A 16932-nucleotide genomic window follows, 5' to 3' on the forward strand; every position below is an offset into this window, starting at 1 on the left:
AACAAGCCGCAGCAGGATCCACCAGCCGCGAATGTCCGACGCCAGCAGATCCTCCACATCAACGCAAACTGATGACCGCCGTGTTCATTTCAACTGAAGGCTGCAAGAGGTATCTGGAACGCGGAAAGCTAGACAGTTTTCCTGGGGATCTGATGTAGTTTTCCGGGTATCGCGTAGGGATACTTTTGGACTCGCCCGCGCATTACCGTGCAGTAGCTGTTAACTACGCACGGGCTATAGAGCATGTAGTGGATATATACATATCGACGGAGTACTCCGTATACAAGTGTTGAACCCGACAACATGACCAAGCCTTGTGATAGCAAGTCATTCACCCTTTTAGTCGAGAGGCTAGCTGCTGATGTTACAGTGCCATGTCAAAAGTGTTGGCACCCTTTTTTTCAAGTGACACTTTTCAAACTCCAATTACTCCACAAAATTGTATGCTAGTATATTGAATAATATAATCAATATGGAGATAAATGCTTGAACTATTTCTTGTGTCTTTAATAATTTAATTCTGACTTATTTTCATGATGTATAGAGGAGTCTATGTGATGATAGCTTTCAGTCATATTTAATGAGATTTACAGAGACAATAATTAATAATTATTTAATAAAATTATTCTTAAAGTATTCTTCTATCAATTCTCTACATATTAATGTGTATTAATTGATATGTTACAATACAATTTTGTTGAGCAACTTGGTTGTGAAAAGAGTGGGTTTTGGTGTAAAAGTAGGGGGGGTGCCAACACTTTTGACCTAGTACTGTATACTGCTATGTTTGCGAAATATCTACATATAAAGCACAAGCCACCTATTTATGGCCTCGCTGAGAGAAAAGTCAATGCTCCAGCTACCAAGGCATGCGTTCCAATTTGAAGCGTGGGCTGGACAACAGGGGCGAAGAAGGCAGAATGGTTAACTGGAATATCTTCCATTAACCTCCCTTGCTTCTCTGCTTCATCCCATTTCTGAGGATCAGTACATCCAACGAACCAAAAGCAGCACGGTTTACCAATCGAGGAACCAAGGTCGGTAAAATCTTCACTGGCGTTTGAGGTTGGCCATGCTGGGTCAAAATTAGACGAAAATAGGGTTCCAAATGTGCTCTGTAGCTTCTCAGTCACCGCTTGATCGTTAATTGTCGGAGGAAACTGGAGTGTAGTCTCAATCTTCGGGCTTTGGGGGGCACCACTAGCTTGACACTCGGCGTTGATAATGCGACGAACCGAGGAGAGAACCTTTTCCCTCGTCGTGGTATCCGTGGTTCTCACATTCAATTCCATTTCAGCTTGTTCGGGGATGATATTCGCGACGTGACCGGCCTTCAAACTGCCAACTGTGACAACGGCGAATTCACTAGCAGTATCAACTTCTCGGCTGACGATAGTTTGTAAACGCATCACGGTGCTTGATGCCATTACAATAGGGTCAATTGTTCTATTTGGCATAGAAGCATGTCCACCTCGGCCCGTGAATGTTACCTTCAGACAATCTGACGCTGCCATCATGGTACCAGCCCTCATCCCAATGGCGCCAGCTCTACTGGGTAGGATATGCTGTCCAAGTAAAACGTCAGGCATCGGAACTTTGTCGTAAAGGCCACCAGAAACCATGCCACTGGCACCGTTTCCCACTTCTTCAGCAGGCTGGTAGACAATGACCAGTGTCCCCGACCAATGCTGTTTTAAGGTTACCAAAAGTTGGACTGCTGCAAGTAGACATGTCATGTGCATATCATGCCCACAGGCATGCATAGTTGGCATTTCAATTCCGCGGTCACCATGCTTGACAGTTTCTCTACTCGCGTAGGGAAGGGCGGTTTGTTCCTTGACTGGTAGCCCATCCAGCTCGGACCTCAAGAGAACTGTTTTACCATCACCGTTGCGGAAAACAGCGGCAATGCCCGTGCCGCCTATATTCTCGTGCACTTCGATGCCATTAATAGCAGAAAGTTTGGTCGCAATCGTTCTGGCTGTGTTATATTCCTGGTGCGAGAGTTCCGGGTGAGCATGGAGGTGTTTATATAGATCCTCGTACGGCAAGAAATCCACCGGGTACTGGCGGATAAGCTGTTGAATTTGATCCGGCGATAAATTGGACATTGTAAGATTCAGGGGGTAAAATTCTTGGGTGTTCAAAAGCAAGGAAGAATGAGCAAAGTGCGGAAAGGAGATTGCAATGCTCGGGCTTTTATGTCCAGGACCGTGCAAACAGTCGATTTCAACTCTTAGTTAACCACTGACGACCCCGGATGAACGCATTGACGGGCCGATAGGCTTGGCTTGGCGAGTAGTTCCGTATGAAGTGGTAAATACTCCGTACCTGTTAGTTCACTATGGCTTTTCCGTGTCCACTCTGTACTTTGTTATCCGACATATTCGTATGATGTCCCATTGATGCTGTAGTTATGTCACCATATCAGACGGATCTGCCATACTTTTTGTCTCTCCAGTTACCTAATTAACTACGTAATTGTAAAGTTAGTTAATTAGTGAACTAACTTAGGTAACTAACTAACTGCCTGTCTTCCTGGCTGGCCAAAACGCCGCCTCATTCAGCAACAAACCCGAGAGGTTGCATCTTGCAAGGACTCGGTTGACGCCAGTCAAAAAGGGAAACCCCTCTATATCTGTTCGAATGCTTGATCAAAGGATTACTGTGCGCCCGCTTCTCAATATTGACCATGGTTTTGCCCGCATTTGCCCGGAAATGCCGCCTTAAGCATCTCTCGCTAGATCCCATGGATATTTCGCGGCTGCTCAAGCCAGGCTAGCATGCCGTACTCAATAGCCACTGGCTGAACTATCTGAATCACCATATGTGCTTCTCTATCCTTCGCCCAACCTGTCAGAATTTTATGGCTCATTTCAAAAAGGATCCTCCGTGAAAGTTATCGCTCGGATGCTGATGAGCATGGAGAGCATTGTTGATCTTGAACACTGTCATTGTTCCATGTGCCAAGCAGTGAGAGACGAACTAGCTTTCAGTCAAGAAACTTCAAACAACAAAAAATGAAGCAAGGGGCTGGCCCACAGCCAAGGCAAGTATATACGAACTTCGCAATTGGGGCAAGCCGCAGCACACAGGTAGGCTGTTTTTGCGGGGTTGCCTTTTCAAATTCTGCGACCACCATCGAACACAATATTGTACTGAGAATGATTTTACCAAATTTAAACCACAGAAACGGCATACTTTTGCCATGCGCGCAGCAATGAATTGTGGAATATTCTGGAGAGCGTCTTTTAATACCCAGTGGGTATTCCATACTTTGATGGGGTCGGTCGACACGTTCGCCTTCTCCGTGGTGCCTTCTGGTCTCTCACCACGATGGAATGACATCCAGTCGAATTTTGTTGTGTACTATTTGCTAAAACCTTGATAGGTTCGCTAAATTATTAGAAGAAGCTCATTGATATATTTTAGTTAAAGAGAAGTGAGAAACAAAGGAGCTACTCCATCCATATAAATTTGTACATACATATACAAATACTCCTTTAGATACCCTGGCTGTGTGATAGAGATAAGTGTCTATGTGAATGGAATTAACAATGCATATTAACCTAATGCCCGAAAATATATTTTGCAGGTCCCCAGGCGTCCTAACTGGTACTTACTGGTTCCAAATATGGTTGTTACCAGTGTGCAACTGGGTTGATGTGGGTTGAACTGTCCCCAGATGTTGCAAAGTGGCTCAGTAGGTCTTGATCTTGTATAATCAGACTAAGTTACTGAATATAATCAGTGAATCTAGCACTACTGGAGAAGCATAGTAATTGCCAGTTAGACCGCCTGTGGACCACCCGCCTAGGGACCCTATAATTCCCGAGAAGATAAACTAATTTTTTTGAATAGTGTTGACTATTACAATCAGCCTACTAAGTTAGCTGGTTTACTGCAATTCACCCAACTTGAGCACTCTTCAAAGTTTATGATACTTTGAGTAAAGGATAACCAGTTCATGAACCAGTTTCAAAATGCTCTGGGGGATTTGAGATTCCTCATGAAACGGATAAATAGAGCCTTCATTGATACACTCTAGAGAAGGACAAGAAATAGGTTGATGTGTCGGAAATAAAAATAATCCATCCACTGTGCCTTTAAGAAACAGGCGCTTATCTTCCCGGGCCAGTTCCTCTTATCTCCTTGCCTATACTCTAAAAAAATCCTCTAGAGCTAGTGACAACAGAAGAAGAAAAGCTGAGAAAAAGCAATAAAAAAAACCACTAGTGGTCCAATGTAGATAGGGCAAATATGTCTTTTTAGATATGGCAGGAGGGAAGGGGAAGGGGAGAAATAACCATGACCAGTATAACGAAACACAGGTAAGGAGCAGAAGAGCAAGGTATGTTTTCGTATAAAGAGGAGTGGAGGTACGAGAGAAGGGAGATTAAAGAAAAATGCCACCTAGGATGCGTGAAGAGAGGCCTGGTACAACCAAAGGTATTGAGAAGCCATATGCACATAAAAAAAAACCGCTTCAGCCATTCAATCGACGCATGTCAGGATGTGTTTTGAATGGGAAAATTGCTCCAGGAGTAACAGAAGTGCACAAGTCCAATTGCCGGAGGATTATGATCAAAAATAGTTTAATGTCAATTGGCAAAGCTTGGATGAACATCAGCTTAGGATGTAGTTAGTTAGGAGTTTCGCGATAGGCAAAGAATGTACTCCGTATCCATTGTTGAATCCGATTGGCTCTTTCAACCCTAGGTGCAAAAAAAAAAAAGACAAAAAAAGGAATCGCTTTTAGTTGATATGTATCATCGAGTCATCAAGGACGGTTCTTCAGATCATTAACGGGTCATCAGGAGTACAATCGAAATTTCGTTTACTCAGGTCGCTACGAAGTCAGAAAGGCGCCGGTATTTCTATTGGCCACGCACTGGCAAGGGCGCGAAGTAATCTCTGAGATAAATAAACGAACAAATGTTGTTTTGCCGTTGAATAAGGAGGGAATCGTGAGAAATCGCGCAATTGGAACTTCGTTGACGTGGTTGAACACATCGACCTTCATTTCTCCAGCGGAGACCAAGAGGAATTTAAGGGCTAGGATCCGGATAAAAATCATCGGTGGTATCGAAACCGAATCCAGCCATATCCATGGAGTGTAGTGATCCGGGTCCACGTTCAAAGTCCATATCAGATGAAGGGTAGTCGTGTCCTGCAGGCGGTAGATGGGGACCAAAAAAAGGTCGATGCTCGTCATTATGAGATTGAGTATCCCCGTCATTCCAAGGGGTACTACGTTGCCAAAACCGCTGGTTTGTCTGCTGATCGCCAAAAAGGTCATGGTGATCCGGCAAGTGTCTCGGAAGTAAACAAGACTCCTGTTCGACAGTTGATGAAAAATCTTGTGGGGATTGGTATTGGATTGCCGTCCTGCTAAAACTCGAGGCTGGTGAGTCTGCATGCAATGTCATATCGAGAACTGATAGATGATGCGGATCGATATTCATGGAATATATGCTTGTAGTGGTGGCTGAGGTTCCAAGCCCCGATACTTGGCTCATTCCTAGACCCGGTGCAATAGGTATATCTACAGGAGCCTTTCTAGCAGAAGATGAGTTACCACATGCCCTCATAATTTTTTCCTTGTCCTCAGGCGATAGCCTTGCAAAGAACTCAGAAGCCGAGTGTTCCTTTGGTGGAGGTCGACGAGGGCCTAGGCCATATTCCCTTATTGCATATTCCGAGAAGCCAAAACCTGGGGCGTAGGGCGAATTATAAACAGGGGCAGTGTGGCATTGGAGGTTGTCGAAGGCATTCCAGGTGGTTCCAGAACCAGAAAACGTAGCAGAGGTCTCTTTCACGGTTGTTCGTCCAGAATGGGCCCCAGGCCACGAATCTTTCGTAATGATTTTGTTTGCTAGGTCAACAATAGCAAATCGAAGCATTCGTAGTAACTGATCAACTTCCTCAGCCTGCATATTCAAGGGTTGCAATGGGAGCAATCCGTTGTTTGATTTGGGTCTAACCATAGATTCAGTCATGACATTGGCAAGCTTTTGGATTCCGCCCTTGGGAATCACCGAGTCGCTGTCGCCTAAAAGAACCTGAACAACAAAATCAGGGTCAACAATTATGTACCCAGCACTAGCATTAGCATGCTCAGTGATTGAAGCGATAAGACGACGAGCTGTTGCGAATTGAATCGTGTTGATACCTGCAGAGGCAGGGTGGATATCAAATTTTGATTGTGAAGGTGGCCGTAACGATGATAGACGTGAATGGGATGCCTGAGCCTTGACGAAAAAGGAAGGGGTAGACACGACGGGTGCAGCAAAACATTGCCCAACGACCTGATAGTTGTGCTCATCTGCATGGATGGAAGGTTGAGAGACCAGGAGAGTTGTTCGTGATAATTTAATACTTTCAAGAAAATTCGACCTCGGATTGTGCACAGGGTTCGCAGGATCATCAGTGTACTGGGCACGACACTCTGTAGACGTTTTGCCGAGAAAATACCATATTTGCTCGGGTTTGGATATGTCCACTTTCACCGCATGGGGGTTAAATGGAGGTTTAATGCAAGAGAATTCGGCCCACTGGTAAGGTAGCCATGGGTCTCCGAAAGGCGTACCAGGCGAAGGCACCGTGGAAGATAAATCCTTTCGAGCTTCTGGTTTTCGAGCCAAATGTGCAGGGAGAGGTCTTATCCCAGCTGGAAGTGGGAGGAAATTAGATTTCTTCACAATGAGCATCCAACGATAGGGTAATTCGATAACGTCACTAAGCAGCTGTTAGTATCAGATAATTCAAGCGAGACAAATGAGTGGCTTACCCTCTTGGGAGCACTTTGAGGAGCAGGGCGCGCTCCTCCAGTCGGTTTTCAAGTACGACCGCGCCATTTATTTCCTTATCTGCCTGGAACTGTATCAAATCCCCGGTGCAGAGTTTCTTAGCAGTTTCTGTGATCCTAAAATCCAAATCTATGGTCTCGGGGGATTGGGATCCATATCTTTTTGGTCGGTGATACTTGCATTTGAGGTCAACTGCTGGAACAGTATATTCGCACCCGTCATCGGCTGTAACAGATATTTCACCAAACTCAACCTGTACTCCGGCTAAAAGAGCGCATGTCGGGTGGTAAGCCCTAGCGCATTTGCCGTACATGCACTGAAAACACGCCCCCTTAATTTCCCGGCAAAACAAACATTTTAAACCCATTCTTGCTTTTGGTATTTTGTCGATATCACATACGACTTCTTTGCCGGATTCATCTTTGAGAATCGAGGTTTCATCAATGTAGAGAGCACATCTTCTATGGGCATGATACATCCCATCTTCAGTTGGTAATAACTCTTCGTAGTCCATGTTATTGGGACATAAAATACAAGGAATTTTCCTTGGGCCTTCAAGATGCAATTTGACCCGCTTAGTCTTAGGTTCGTTGAGATCTTGCCTCCGTTTCCTACGGGCAAAGGATTTTTCAGGGACACTGCGAGGAGGAGTAAGCAGATCAGAAGCTCCTTCAAATTGATCGTCCACCTCATCGTAGTACTCTGGAGTGGCTTCCCCACGCAATTTCCTCTCGATTTCTCGAGTATCAATCCAAACACTATCAGTTTCACAATTGCATTTCTTCGCAATCCGAGCGTAGTCTAGCCATTTTTCCGTGGCAAAATTAACGGATTCAGCACAATTATATCCCAAATTAAAACCCGAATGATACCCATATGGATATGTGATAACAAACTCGCGCTCATAATGAACCATTTTGTTAACAGTAATACCATATTGCGATTTTAGCAGAGACGGAGAGATTAGATATGTTTTATGGCGCAGGAATTGATCACAATTCTTTGAATCGGTGGGCCAGGTGCCTAAACTCATTAGTACTCGTTTGTTTCCGCTGTGTGTATACGTACTTTTCATGGCAGCTTCAAATCGGGGTAGGTCCTCTTGGGAAATGCTATACCACTGTTTGGGGGCACCAAAATGGATAAAATTTATGCTATAGAGGTCCACGTCTTCCAAATGCCAAGCGAAGGTAGCTTTCCACATCCCAAGGTAAAGATAAGCGGTGTTTACTCCTGGAACCTTCTGGCCAAGGACGTCCAACAAGTTGGGTAGTTTGGCAACATTCCAGGATGTCACAGAATCATCAAAAAGGGAGCCGGGCATATCTGCACCATACATAGGGTTGTTATACATAAGAGATTTCCAATAGGCCGTTTCGAGTTCTTCGCAACGTTCCGTGACGTACTCCTCACTCCCGGATAGATGGTAGTCAAACCTCATGAAGGTTTCTTCATCGATGTGGTCAGTAGCGTCACCACGGTTATATTTGCGTCGAGCGGTAACAGATTTGGGCTGCCTTCCCTTGTTGGGTTTCGGGGCTGGCAAAGATTCTCCATCACTAAGTTCCTCGGATTTCGGCTCCACTGGGTTGGATTGTGGGGATACAGGGGTTGGCGGCCCTTCCAGTTTCTTCTCAACGGAGTTATCATCGTGCTTCTCCGGCTCAGCAGAATTGGCTTTGAGTAGTCCAGGCTTACGTTTAACTGAGTCGGATCTTCCAGGCTGGCCTTTTCCACCGCCACGAGTAAATTTTTCTTGAGCCCGCCGTCGCTCACCGCGTCTAGCGGGAGGTTGGTGACTCGTTTCTTCACAAAGAGCCTTCCATTGTGGCAGATTATACGACCGTTGTTTCTCAATGTTGGCTTGTGTATAGATCCCATGAGAACCATGGAATTCTTGCATTATGGGGTTTTTCACGCGAATAGTTTTAACAGCTTCATCTAAGGGTGGGAGGGCATCCAACCTGTATGGTCATTAGGGGGTTGTACTTTGAAAGTTACTGAAAAAGGAAAATGATAAGGGTCTTATTAAGAGAAAGGTACGGGGACAAGGAATGCTCAACGAGCACATCGAGTCGTAACTAGTCTTCAAGCGGACTTAATGGGAAATTTGGGGCGAAGCAAGTCTAAATAGACGGCGGCGACATGTTTGGATGTCCAGCAATGGGGAGGTAAGATACTCACCATTCTTGAGGGGGAATTACTTTGACGACGCCAGACTGCATGCCATATCTATCGATTTTGCGAATAAAAGACTGAAAGTCACGGAACTGGTCCATTGTCTGTTTTAGTCCCCAAGGAGAAAGTAAATCGTTAGTGGACAAGTTTTGGGAGCAGAATAAAAAGTCAAATTCCAGACATATTGCTGGGACATCTGTTCAGCCTTCAAATTGGCTGTCAAGAGTTCAAAGAATTTCTCCGACTTGCGCGAATCAAAATCACGAAATCACTAACCGGCTTGAAAACCGGAATCCTCCCTCCACCGTAATAGTGATCAGGTTGGATCTCGGTTTCATCGACGGGACCACCAGAATCGACATCCATGTCAGACGCTTGAGGCGATTGCTTTTCACCATCGGCGCTTGCAGGGGGCGTCATAGACGCAGTGTCGCCCACAGCGACAGTGTCCATTTCCATTATGAAAACTAGTGTCTTTTATCTTGCTGCCGTTTTCCCCCAGCGACCGCTGACCAACGGCGAATTCGAAGGCCCCAGCGGTCGAGGGATGGAAGGGGGCCAAATGGGGTTGGGGTGATGGATAAAAGCGGGTAGTTCGAGAAAACAGAAGACGAGAGAGGGGAGTCTGCTTCAGCAGTTTTTAAGTAGAGACAGGAGTTCGATCAACAAGAGACGGGTGCTATCTGTCGATGAGAGAACCGTCTCCCACGACAGAGAGCGAGGAGAGTCGCTGGAGGGGAATTCACGGAGTGGATAAATGGCGTTCATTCCCAACCGCATGCCCTGACTGGCGAAAAGGAACCAGAAGCGGATCGAGCTCAACGCTAAACCCAAAGCAGTAAGCCCAATTGCTCGAGACGAAGGGCTGCAGGATCAGATATTCACAAGGAATGACCAACAACAAGCATGCCGCAAGGGTGCTGCAAAGGGAATTGATCGCAGGCACGCTCGGAATGAGAGTTACAGCGTAGGTCACAAGCAACTTCCCATACAAATTTCAACGGGTCACTTTGTGTGGCCAATGTAGGGCCTCTGACCTGAAAGTTACGCCAGTATAGTCACGTGAAGAGTTGCTTGACTGGCTATTTGTTCCCGTGGCCCAGAGTGACCTGATTTTTGTCACCAGTATCGAACCGAAAGGCAAATCGAAACAGGGTCATCTCCGGATATTTTTCTTACTTTCTATGGAGTGAGTACCTGCAAACCTCGCTCTGGGAAATACAAGAATCCAGAATATGCCATATTCTTAGATCTCCATATTAGCTATGGATTATGATATAACTAAATCCAACCGCCATACGAAAGTAGTACGGAGTACTATGACTATCGGAGTACACTCCCTCTTCTCGTCTGCCCTCATTTCTGCCCAATCCAAACAATTCGCTGATAACTACTGCATCATGACGTCATGGCCTGAAGCCCAGCCCATGATTGTTACTAATGCACCCCATGCCTTGACAAAGATGCAAACTTGGTCTACTCCGTATGGAGTACAGAATATAAAGATACCGACAATTCATCTTCACCTGACCTAACATTCATTGGGTTTCAGCTTTTTCCCAGCAAACCTTTTCTTTGATGCTTTGTTTCTTCTTTTCAACCCCTTCTTGCGGCACTTGTAGGGCATGGCGGAGCATGCCCGCGTCAAAAAACCCATCTAATAGCCAATAAATAGTCAGCAATCAATCATCTAAGCTATCAAAAGCTATAAAACGCTGAGTTGTTAAGGAATTAAGATTCTTACAGCCACCCAAACCATCGTTATCTAAATGTTCCCTCTGGGTTGCGGGCGTATCGATAGCCGACTCTGTGTAATCTGTTCGGATGACTCGACCCCTGAGGGGGGTGCGTGTGCCTGTTCCAGAATTTTCCTGCGCTGTACTTGAAGTTGGTCCGCTTTTAGGGTCAAGTGGGGCTTGGAGGAGCCTGCGGATTTCAAGGAGGTACGATTCCAAAGCCTGCATGAATCTACTCGTTTGTCTATGTTTTGACGACGTACAGATGGATATTGAATCGTCTTTTATGATATAGCCGATCCCAAATCCACCTCCTGAGGTCGGACCAAACCCGAAATGGCGGAGTGACGGGTTTCCACAGTTCGATGTAGAAAGTATAGTGTTATTAATCTTATCCCAGCCGGGATCGTTGAAAATTGCAGGAATCTTAATAAACTGGCTATGCCCACTAGCCGACGAACAATTATCTTTGGCGATGTTCGTGTCTTGGGTATAGTCGCCTTGCAGGCTAGGACCTCCACTTCCTGCATCAGTCTGTATCTCACCCACTGAACGTTGCCAGAGACAGTAGAGCGCATAGAGATGACGGTCATGGCCTTGGCCCTGCAGACACTCTTTGGTGATTACAGAATGTTTCTGCGTGGCTATTCTCAATGCCGCCACTTTTTCTGTGGTGGGATTATTCCCCCAAAAGGTTGTCACAAAGTTTACCGACTCTGATGAAACAGTACGGATGGCTTCAGTGCGACCATGTAAAAAGGTTTTCGTCATTGCGGGCTCATATGTGTTCTCTACTCGACCGTACAATCCATAATATGCAGCTTGAAAGGCCATCTGGAGAAAGGCATCAGGGGAAATGCCCACCGAGGTAATGAAGCTTTTTCCATAGGCGCAAAAATCCAAGGTCTCAAATTCGTGTTGGTGAAGTAAGTCAGCGAGATGAGACTCGGCGAATCTCACAGCCGTGCTGAGCTCTACGCTCATATCCCATTCCAGTTTACGCGGCGTGGTACTAGAATGGTGATACGCGTCCAGTTTACGCCTTGAGGGTGTTGGACTCGTAGATGCCCACATGCTCGGTGCCTGGCCGTTGATCGTCTTCGCGAACCGAAGAATTGTGTCGGTAAACACATCGCTTGCGAAACGAAGGACCGTATGCCCGTCAACACTGGTGTGCTCAAAGTTGATACCAGCACTGCCATTCCGACAAACAATAATTTGCAGTTTGTCATACCATCGGTTGGTACAGGTACCAATCTGAACGCCTTTAACCACTTCGCTCGTACCGCAAAGCATGTTACCGCAAATTTCGGCGATGTTGGAAGGCTCAGTGTAATCTAGACATAACACAAACAGTGCAGTATCGATAATCTTCAGACAGTCTGCGTTATTTGATCCTGATTGACAATTCAAAATTTCCCTTAATCTAAACCAAATCTTCCTGTTTTCTGTACTTAAAACACCGATTGCGCCTTTCGCGGCGTCTTCAATAGGGGTCTGCTCAGCATCTTCGATGATAGCGCGAAGATTCACAGAGATATCCTTTTCAGTCATTATCAAGTCATGGGTCTTGTCAAGAACATCAAACCAATAACACTGTCCACGGCACAAAACGACCAAATGTTTTGATACTAAATCCTGATTTATGACACAGCCATGCTCGTTGGGTACCCTAGCAGTACCGAATAGCCTGGAAAATTGAAACATGCAGAGAGGGTTCCCACGTACGACATCAGGGGCTAATTCTTCTCTTCGCACTGCTCGCACGAAGGATAAAGCAGACACAACTAGTGAAGCCGCTCTCGTTACCTGGTGGTTTCGAGCTGGAGTGGGATCATCTTCTAACAGGAAAAACGGGTTTAAGTTCAAAACGACAGCTAGTTTAGTTAGTTATAGATGATTATCTATTGAACCACAAGCAAATGAAAATACTAACGATTATCATAATTTAAGTACGAATCATACCCTTAATCATCGTCTCAGATATTAGTTCACGTATGATACACATAAAGACGAGAGTACCAGCAAGCTTACAGAATTGCTCTATATAACTTGTTTTTGAGGAGGCATAAAGCTGCAGTTTCTTCTGTAATGTAGGGCCCTCATCTCTCAAAAACTTTCGAACTGCTGATTTGGTCTCCTTGTGCTCTCTTGGGCTTTGTAGCGGAGCCAAACTATCAAGATATTTGCGGCATGTAGACTCCAGACTTGGAATTGGAAGTTTTGGTAACAAGTCCTGCTTTTCAAAAGTAATTCCATGGCGACTTGCCCCAGAGTTAGCATTCCCTGAAATACAGATATTAAACCATCGCGAGTGTTCAATTTCCGCTTCTGCTAGTCCATGAATTTGTGATAGAGGAGGGTAGTGATACATTAATTTGTCCCCCATCTGCTCTGAGGGAGTGAGCGAAATAGAAGAAAGAGTAATCTGTACTCCGTATAGTATGTAAAATTGCAAAGGCCCATCGAACGTATTTGGCGGCGCGGAATTTGGGTATCGAAAAAGCAGCAATTTAATCCTTCGAACAGTCGAACTGCGCCCGGCTCAAGGGGGCGGGAACTCAGCGTTAGATTAGGTCTAACGGAATCAGTCCCCGGAGAGATTCTTTTCAATGTTGAAAGAGGTGTGGTAGCACAGATGCATTTGACCACAGGTGGCAGATGACCTCATTCGAACCAGACATGTGATGACACCCAAGGACCTCACTAGTCTTTACTAACTAGTTACAAAGTTAACCACTCCGTAGTTCGGAGAACATATACACCTATCAACCAAAGTGCCTTGTTGTCATTGGATGGAATCGTTCGCATAAACATATCGAGTGCCACTCCAAATATGTATATTATGAATCGGACATATTCTAAGTAGTTATCAAGGCATGCAGAGGAGTACTTAACTATATGGGGAGCTCGGCACATACTACTCTGTGCGGAGTACATAGTGGATAAAACACTCTTTACAAAATTCCCTGGGGGCGCGGATAGCATACAGATCTACTCCGTACATATTCAACGTCCGATGGACTTTTAGCAGGATGGGATGTACAACCCGATTACTTAGTCCTGAACACCCGAAATGTGAAAGCCCTATACGGAGTACTCCTTCACTGAGCATAAGGGAGGTATTAAGAGAAATGGAAGTGCATTCGTGACAAGGTGTATTCCGGAGGAAGTATCATGGATGCCAGCTAGCCAAAATTTGGGGTTCAAATTAAATCATGCCAAGCTACCCAGTCTCATATTTCTTGTCTGGTAACGCCGAAGCAAAAAGCGGCAACAAGCCGGGAAGTGAAAAAGTCGAAAAAAGACACATATCCTTCAAGTGCCCATGTGAATGTTAGAAAAGAAGAACAGGTTGCAGATCTCTAAGCCTCCGTGCTTATTCCGTTGTTAATATCACCTGCCCCAATAAACAATCCTTCATGGCATAAGATGTTGACGGAAGGGCATTAGCAGGTATAGATCGCATAAGAAATGAAAATAATATAGGTTGATTGTCACAAAATATGGAGATTTATGATCAAAATATAGGCACAGAACTAGGTGACAGAGAACCTTTTTTTTTTTGCCTGAGCCCGTCCAAAAAGGAACCAAGCTAATTAACCAGTGACAATTGGTTGACCTAGTGGTCTCCCAACATTCCGATCGTATTCACCAGCGTAGTTTCCTAAAACTGATATTAGTATGGATTGGTATATTTGGTTATTGGTGGAGGGTATTACCTGGAGGGCCATAGTTGCAAACCATGTAATTTGCGTTATTCACAGTTGAGCCAGACCTTCCAACCCTCAGAGTGGCGCAGCGATGGGTGTAACAGGCGACGTGTTTGGTGCCTTTCCAAACAATCTGTGTGAAGTGACCCCAACCGTAGAAATTACCTCCAGGATTGGCTTGGCCATACAGACCGTCGAACAATGGAGCCTCACCGTTGTACATACTATCAGTGATCATTTGGGCAAGGCTGTTGAAACCTGATTGGTATCCAATGTTTTGGCCGTATCCGCCGCCGCCAATTTTACTGCCAGGGAATGTTAAATATGTTTGAAGATCAGATTCCAGGGACTTACGTGTCGTGTTCATACACACATGTCTCAGCAAGCTGGCGGGCGGTGCTTTCCAGTCGATCATTCCAGGTAAGCGCTTCAGCAGAGTGGTTGGTACGGTGAATATTATGATGGTATAGGGCGGTAGCTCGATAGTCATTTTTAGGAGGCGGAGAACCTGGACCTTCCGGTGACTGAGGAGGGGCAGGGGTTTCAGGCGGAGGAGATGGTCGTGGCGGGGGTTGTGGCTGGGGTTCAGGCTGGGGTTGAGGTTGAGGTTCAGGCTGGGGTTGAGGTTGAGGTTCAGGCTGGGGTTGAGGTTGAGGTTGAGGTTGAGGTTGAGGCTGAGCTGGGGGTTGTGGTTTAGGCGGCGGCGGTGTAGGTCGAGGCGGAAGCCCGGGTTGCCCGGGTTGGGGCCACGGAAACCAGCCTGGCCAACCACCCGGCCAACCTGGGTACAATTTTTGCGGTCGTTGAACAGGAGGGGTGGGTTTTATTCCTCCAGGGTAGTGATAGACAGTGGTTGTGACGACTGTGAGTTCTGTCACATAGTCACGCCTTTCAATTGGGGAAGCTAGGGCATGGCCGCCCAGGCAAAGTGCCAAAGCCAAGGATGAGCAACGCATCGCGAATGGTTGTAGAAATCAAGATTCGAAACTGGAGAGATCTGGTGTAGTAGTTTCGGCTACAGGTCAACTGCGATATCAACCAAGCTTTCACGGAAAATGGTTGCGGGAAACAATCCAATTGAATATTTGATCTGACTCGGTCGGACCCAAGCTGAAAGATAGGCGGTTTGGGAACGGTGTAAAAAGGAATGTGGGTGGCTCAACACGGTTGGCAATTGAAAGGCGTAAATATCACCCGTCTGGCCAAGGCAGAACGGTCTCTGAAAGTAAGGTGTCCAAAGGAATGACTTGCTACTTGGGCACTTTGAAGGAGTGGAAAGTGCACACAAGAAGCAGAATAGAGACAAAGAGAAGGCGAGAAAAGAGAAGCGGAGAGAAGGGGAAGAGAACATATACAAGTAGCCAGGTAATCTTAAATGAAGGGGAGACAAGGTGAGCTAGAACACTAGCCGCCCACATCCCTGGAGGTGGAGCCCTGGCTGAGTGGAGAACACCGTAGGAGAACAGCCAGCTACTCCGTAATTTGACATGAAACGCACTATATCCGATCCTGACTCGATGGCGAGCACGCTGACGGGGACTTTGGTATATGTACGGAGTACTCCGTACTCCGTAGGTGACGTGGGCGCTTCGGCATGTCGGACAAATAATGCTTCTTGGGACCGGCTAGCGTTGTCCACGCTGAGTGCATGGCTAATAATAATAGGAAGAGGTATACATTCCAGTAGTAGTGTACGAGTACAAAAAAACGGGATATGGGCAGAGTTGTTCCTGAGCCAGGCGATGACGTGAAACTAGGGGTTCCGCTGACCGGAAACGCCTCGGGCGCTTGCCGACGTGGAACACCAGGAAGAAACTGCGGGCTGCTCCGAAACAAGGCCCGAGCAGAAAACAAAAAACAGCGCGAGGTGATGAACCCATCGTTCCTGGCAACGCAGATCCAGCCTATCAATCAGAAATGCGCGATGCCAGCAAAAGGATTGTGTGGGCTGTGACCGACTTTTGCGTTGCCCACTGCTGCACTCTGCTTGGCGTCATTTTTCTGGCTTGGTCGGACCCGCCAACTAAGAGGTGACTACCTGTTAATTACGACTACTAGGATTGCGGGTTGAAGTCCAGAGGGCCGCGGGGCCAACAGGACAACAAGAGTACTCCATAATTTTATTATTATTTGATATGTACGGAGTACCCGGTACAGAGTAACTACTATAAAATACAGAATATAATACGACAGGGCCAGACCAGCCCACACGTACGGAGGATTGAGCGAACACTACTACGGAGTAGAGGGGTCGTTCTCCGCACATCGTGCAACGTGTCTCCATACCCTAGGTACTCCGTAACAGTTAAGTAATTCAATGATAGGTGTTAACCAAAGTGCCAGTTGCAGACTACTATTTGGCCAGTTACGTAGCTAGTTATCAACTAGACTAGAGTACGGAGTAGGGAGTAGGCTTCTAGAGTCGAACCTGTTATTCTCTTTCTCCTTTCTCCCTATCATCACGGAGTAATTACGGCCCTCAAAAGTTGAGAAAGC

The 16932-nt window shown here is 46.1% G+C and overlaps 4 protein-coding genes across 4 annotated transcripts; all 4 read right to left on the reverse strand.

Moving 5' to 3' along the window:
• Positions 1-824: 824 nt before the first annotated feature.
• Positions 825-2111, reverse strand: LOZ57_004225 (uncharacterized protein; the record flags this gene model as incomplete). The annotated part of the gene is made up of 1 exon (XM_049253270.1): positions 825-2111. The coding sequence occupies one exon, from the start codon at positions 2109-2111 to the stop codon at positions 825-827; it is 1287 nt and encodes a 428-aa protein (XP_049107865.1).
• A 2937-nt stretch (positions 2112-5048) lies between these two features.
• Positions 5049-9446, reverse strand: LOZ57_004226 (uncharacterized protein; the record flags this gene model as incomplete). Its single annotated transcript, XM_049253271.1, has 4 exons — positions 5049-6738; positions 6791-8773; positions 8994-9174; positions 9233-9446. 4 exons carry the CDS (start codon positions 9444-9446, stop codon positions 5049-5051), a joined length of 4068 nt encoding a protein of 1355 aa, XP_049107866.1.
• Positions 9447-10525: 1079 nt separating this feature from the next.
• Positions 10526-13112, reverse strand: YAT1 (carnitine O-acetyltransferase yat1; the record flags this gene model as incomplete). Its single annotated transcript, XM_049253272.1, has 4 exons — positions 10526-10644; positions 10732-12600; positions 12660-12689; positions 12758-13112. 4 exons carry the CDS (start codon positions 13110-13112, stop codon positions 10526-10528), a joined length of 2373 nt encoding a protein of 790 aa, XP_049107867.1.
• Positions 13113-14322: 1210 nt separating this feature from the next.
• On the reverse strand, positions 14323-15392 carry LOZ57_004228 (uncharacterized protein; the record flags this gene model as incomplete). The annotated part of the gene is made up of 3 exons (XM_049253273.1): positions 14323-14390; positions 14446-14741; positions 14791-15392. The coding sequence occupies 3 exons, from the start codon at positions 15390-15392 to the stop codon at positions 14323-14325; spliced, it is 966 nt and encodes a 321-aa protein (XP_049107868.1).
• Positions 15393-16932: the final 1540 nt, after the last annotated feature.

Source organism: Ophidiomyces ophidiicola (genome assembly GCF_022830035.1).
Source record: "Ophidiomyces ophidiicola strain CBS 122913 chromosome Unknown scaffold_16, whole genome shotgun sequence".
Taxonomy (NCBI): Eukaryota; Fungi; Ascomycota; class Eurotiomycetes; order Onygenales; family Onygenaceae; genus Ophidiomyces; species Ophidiomyces ophidiicola.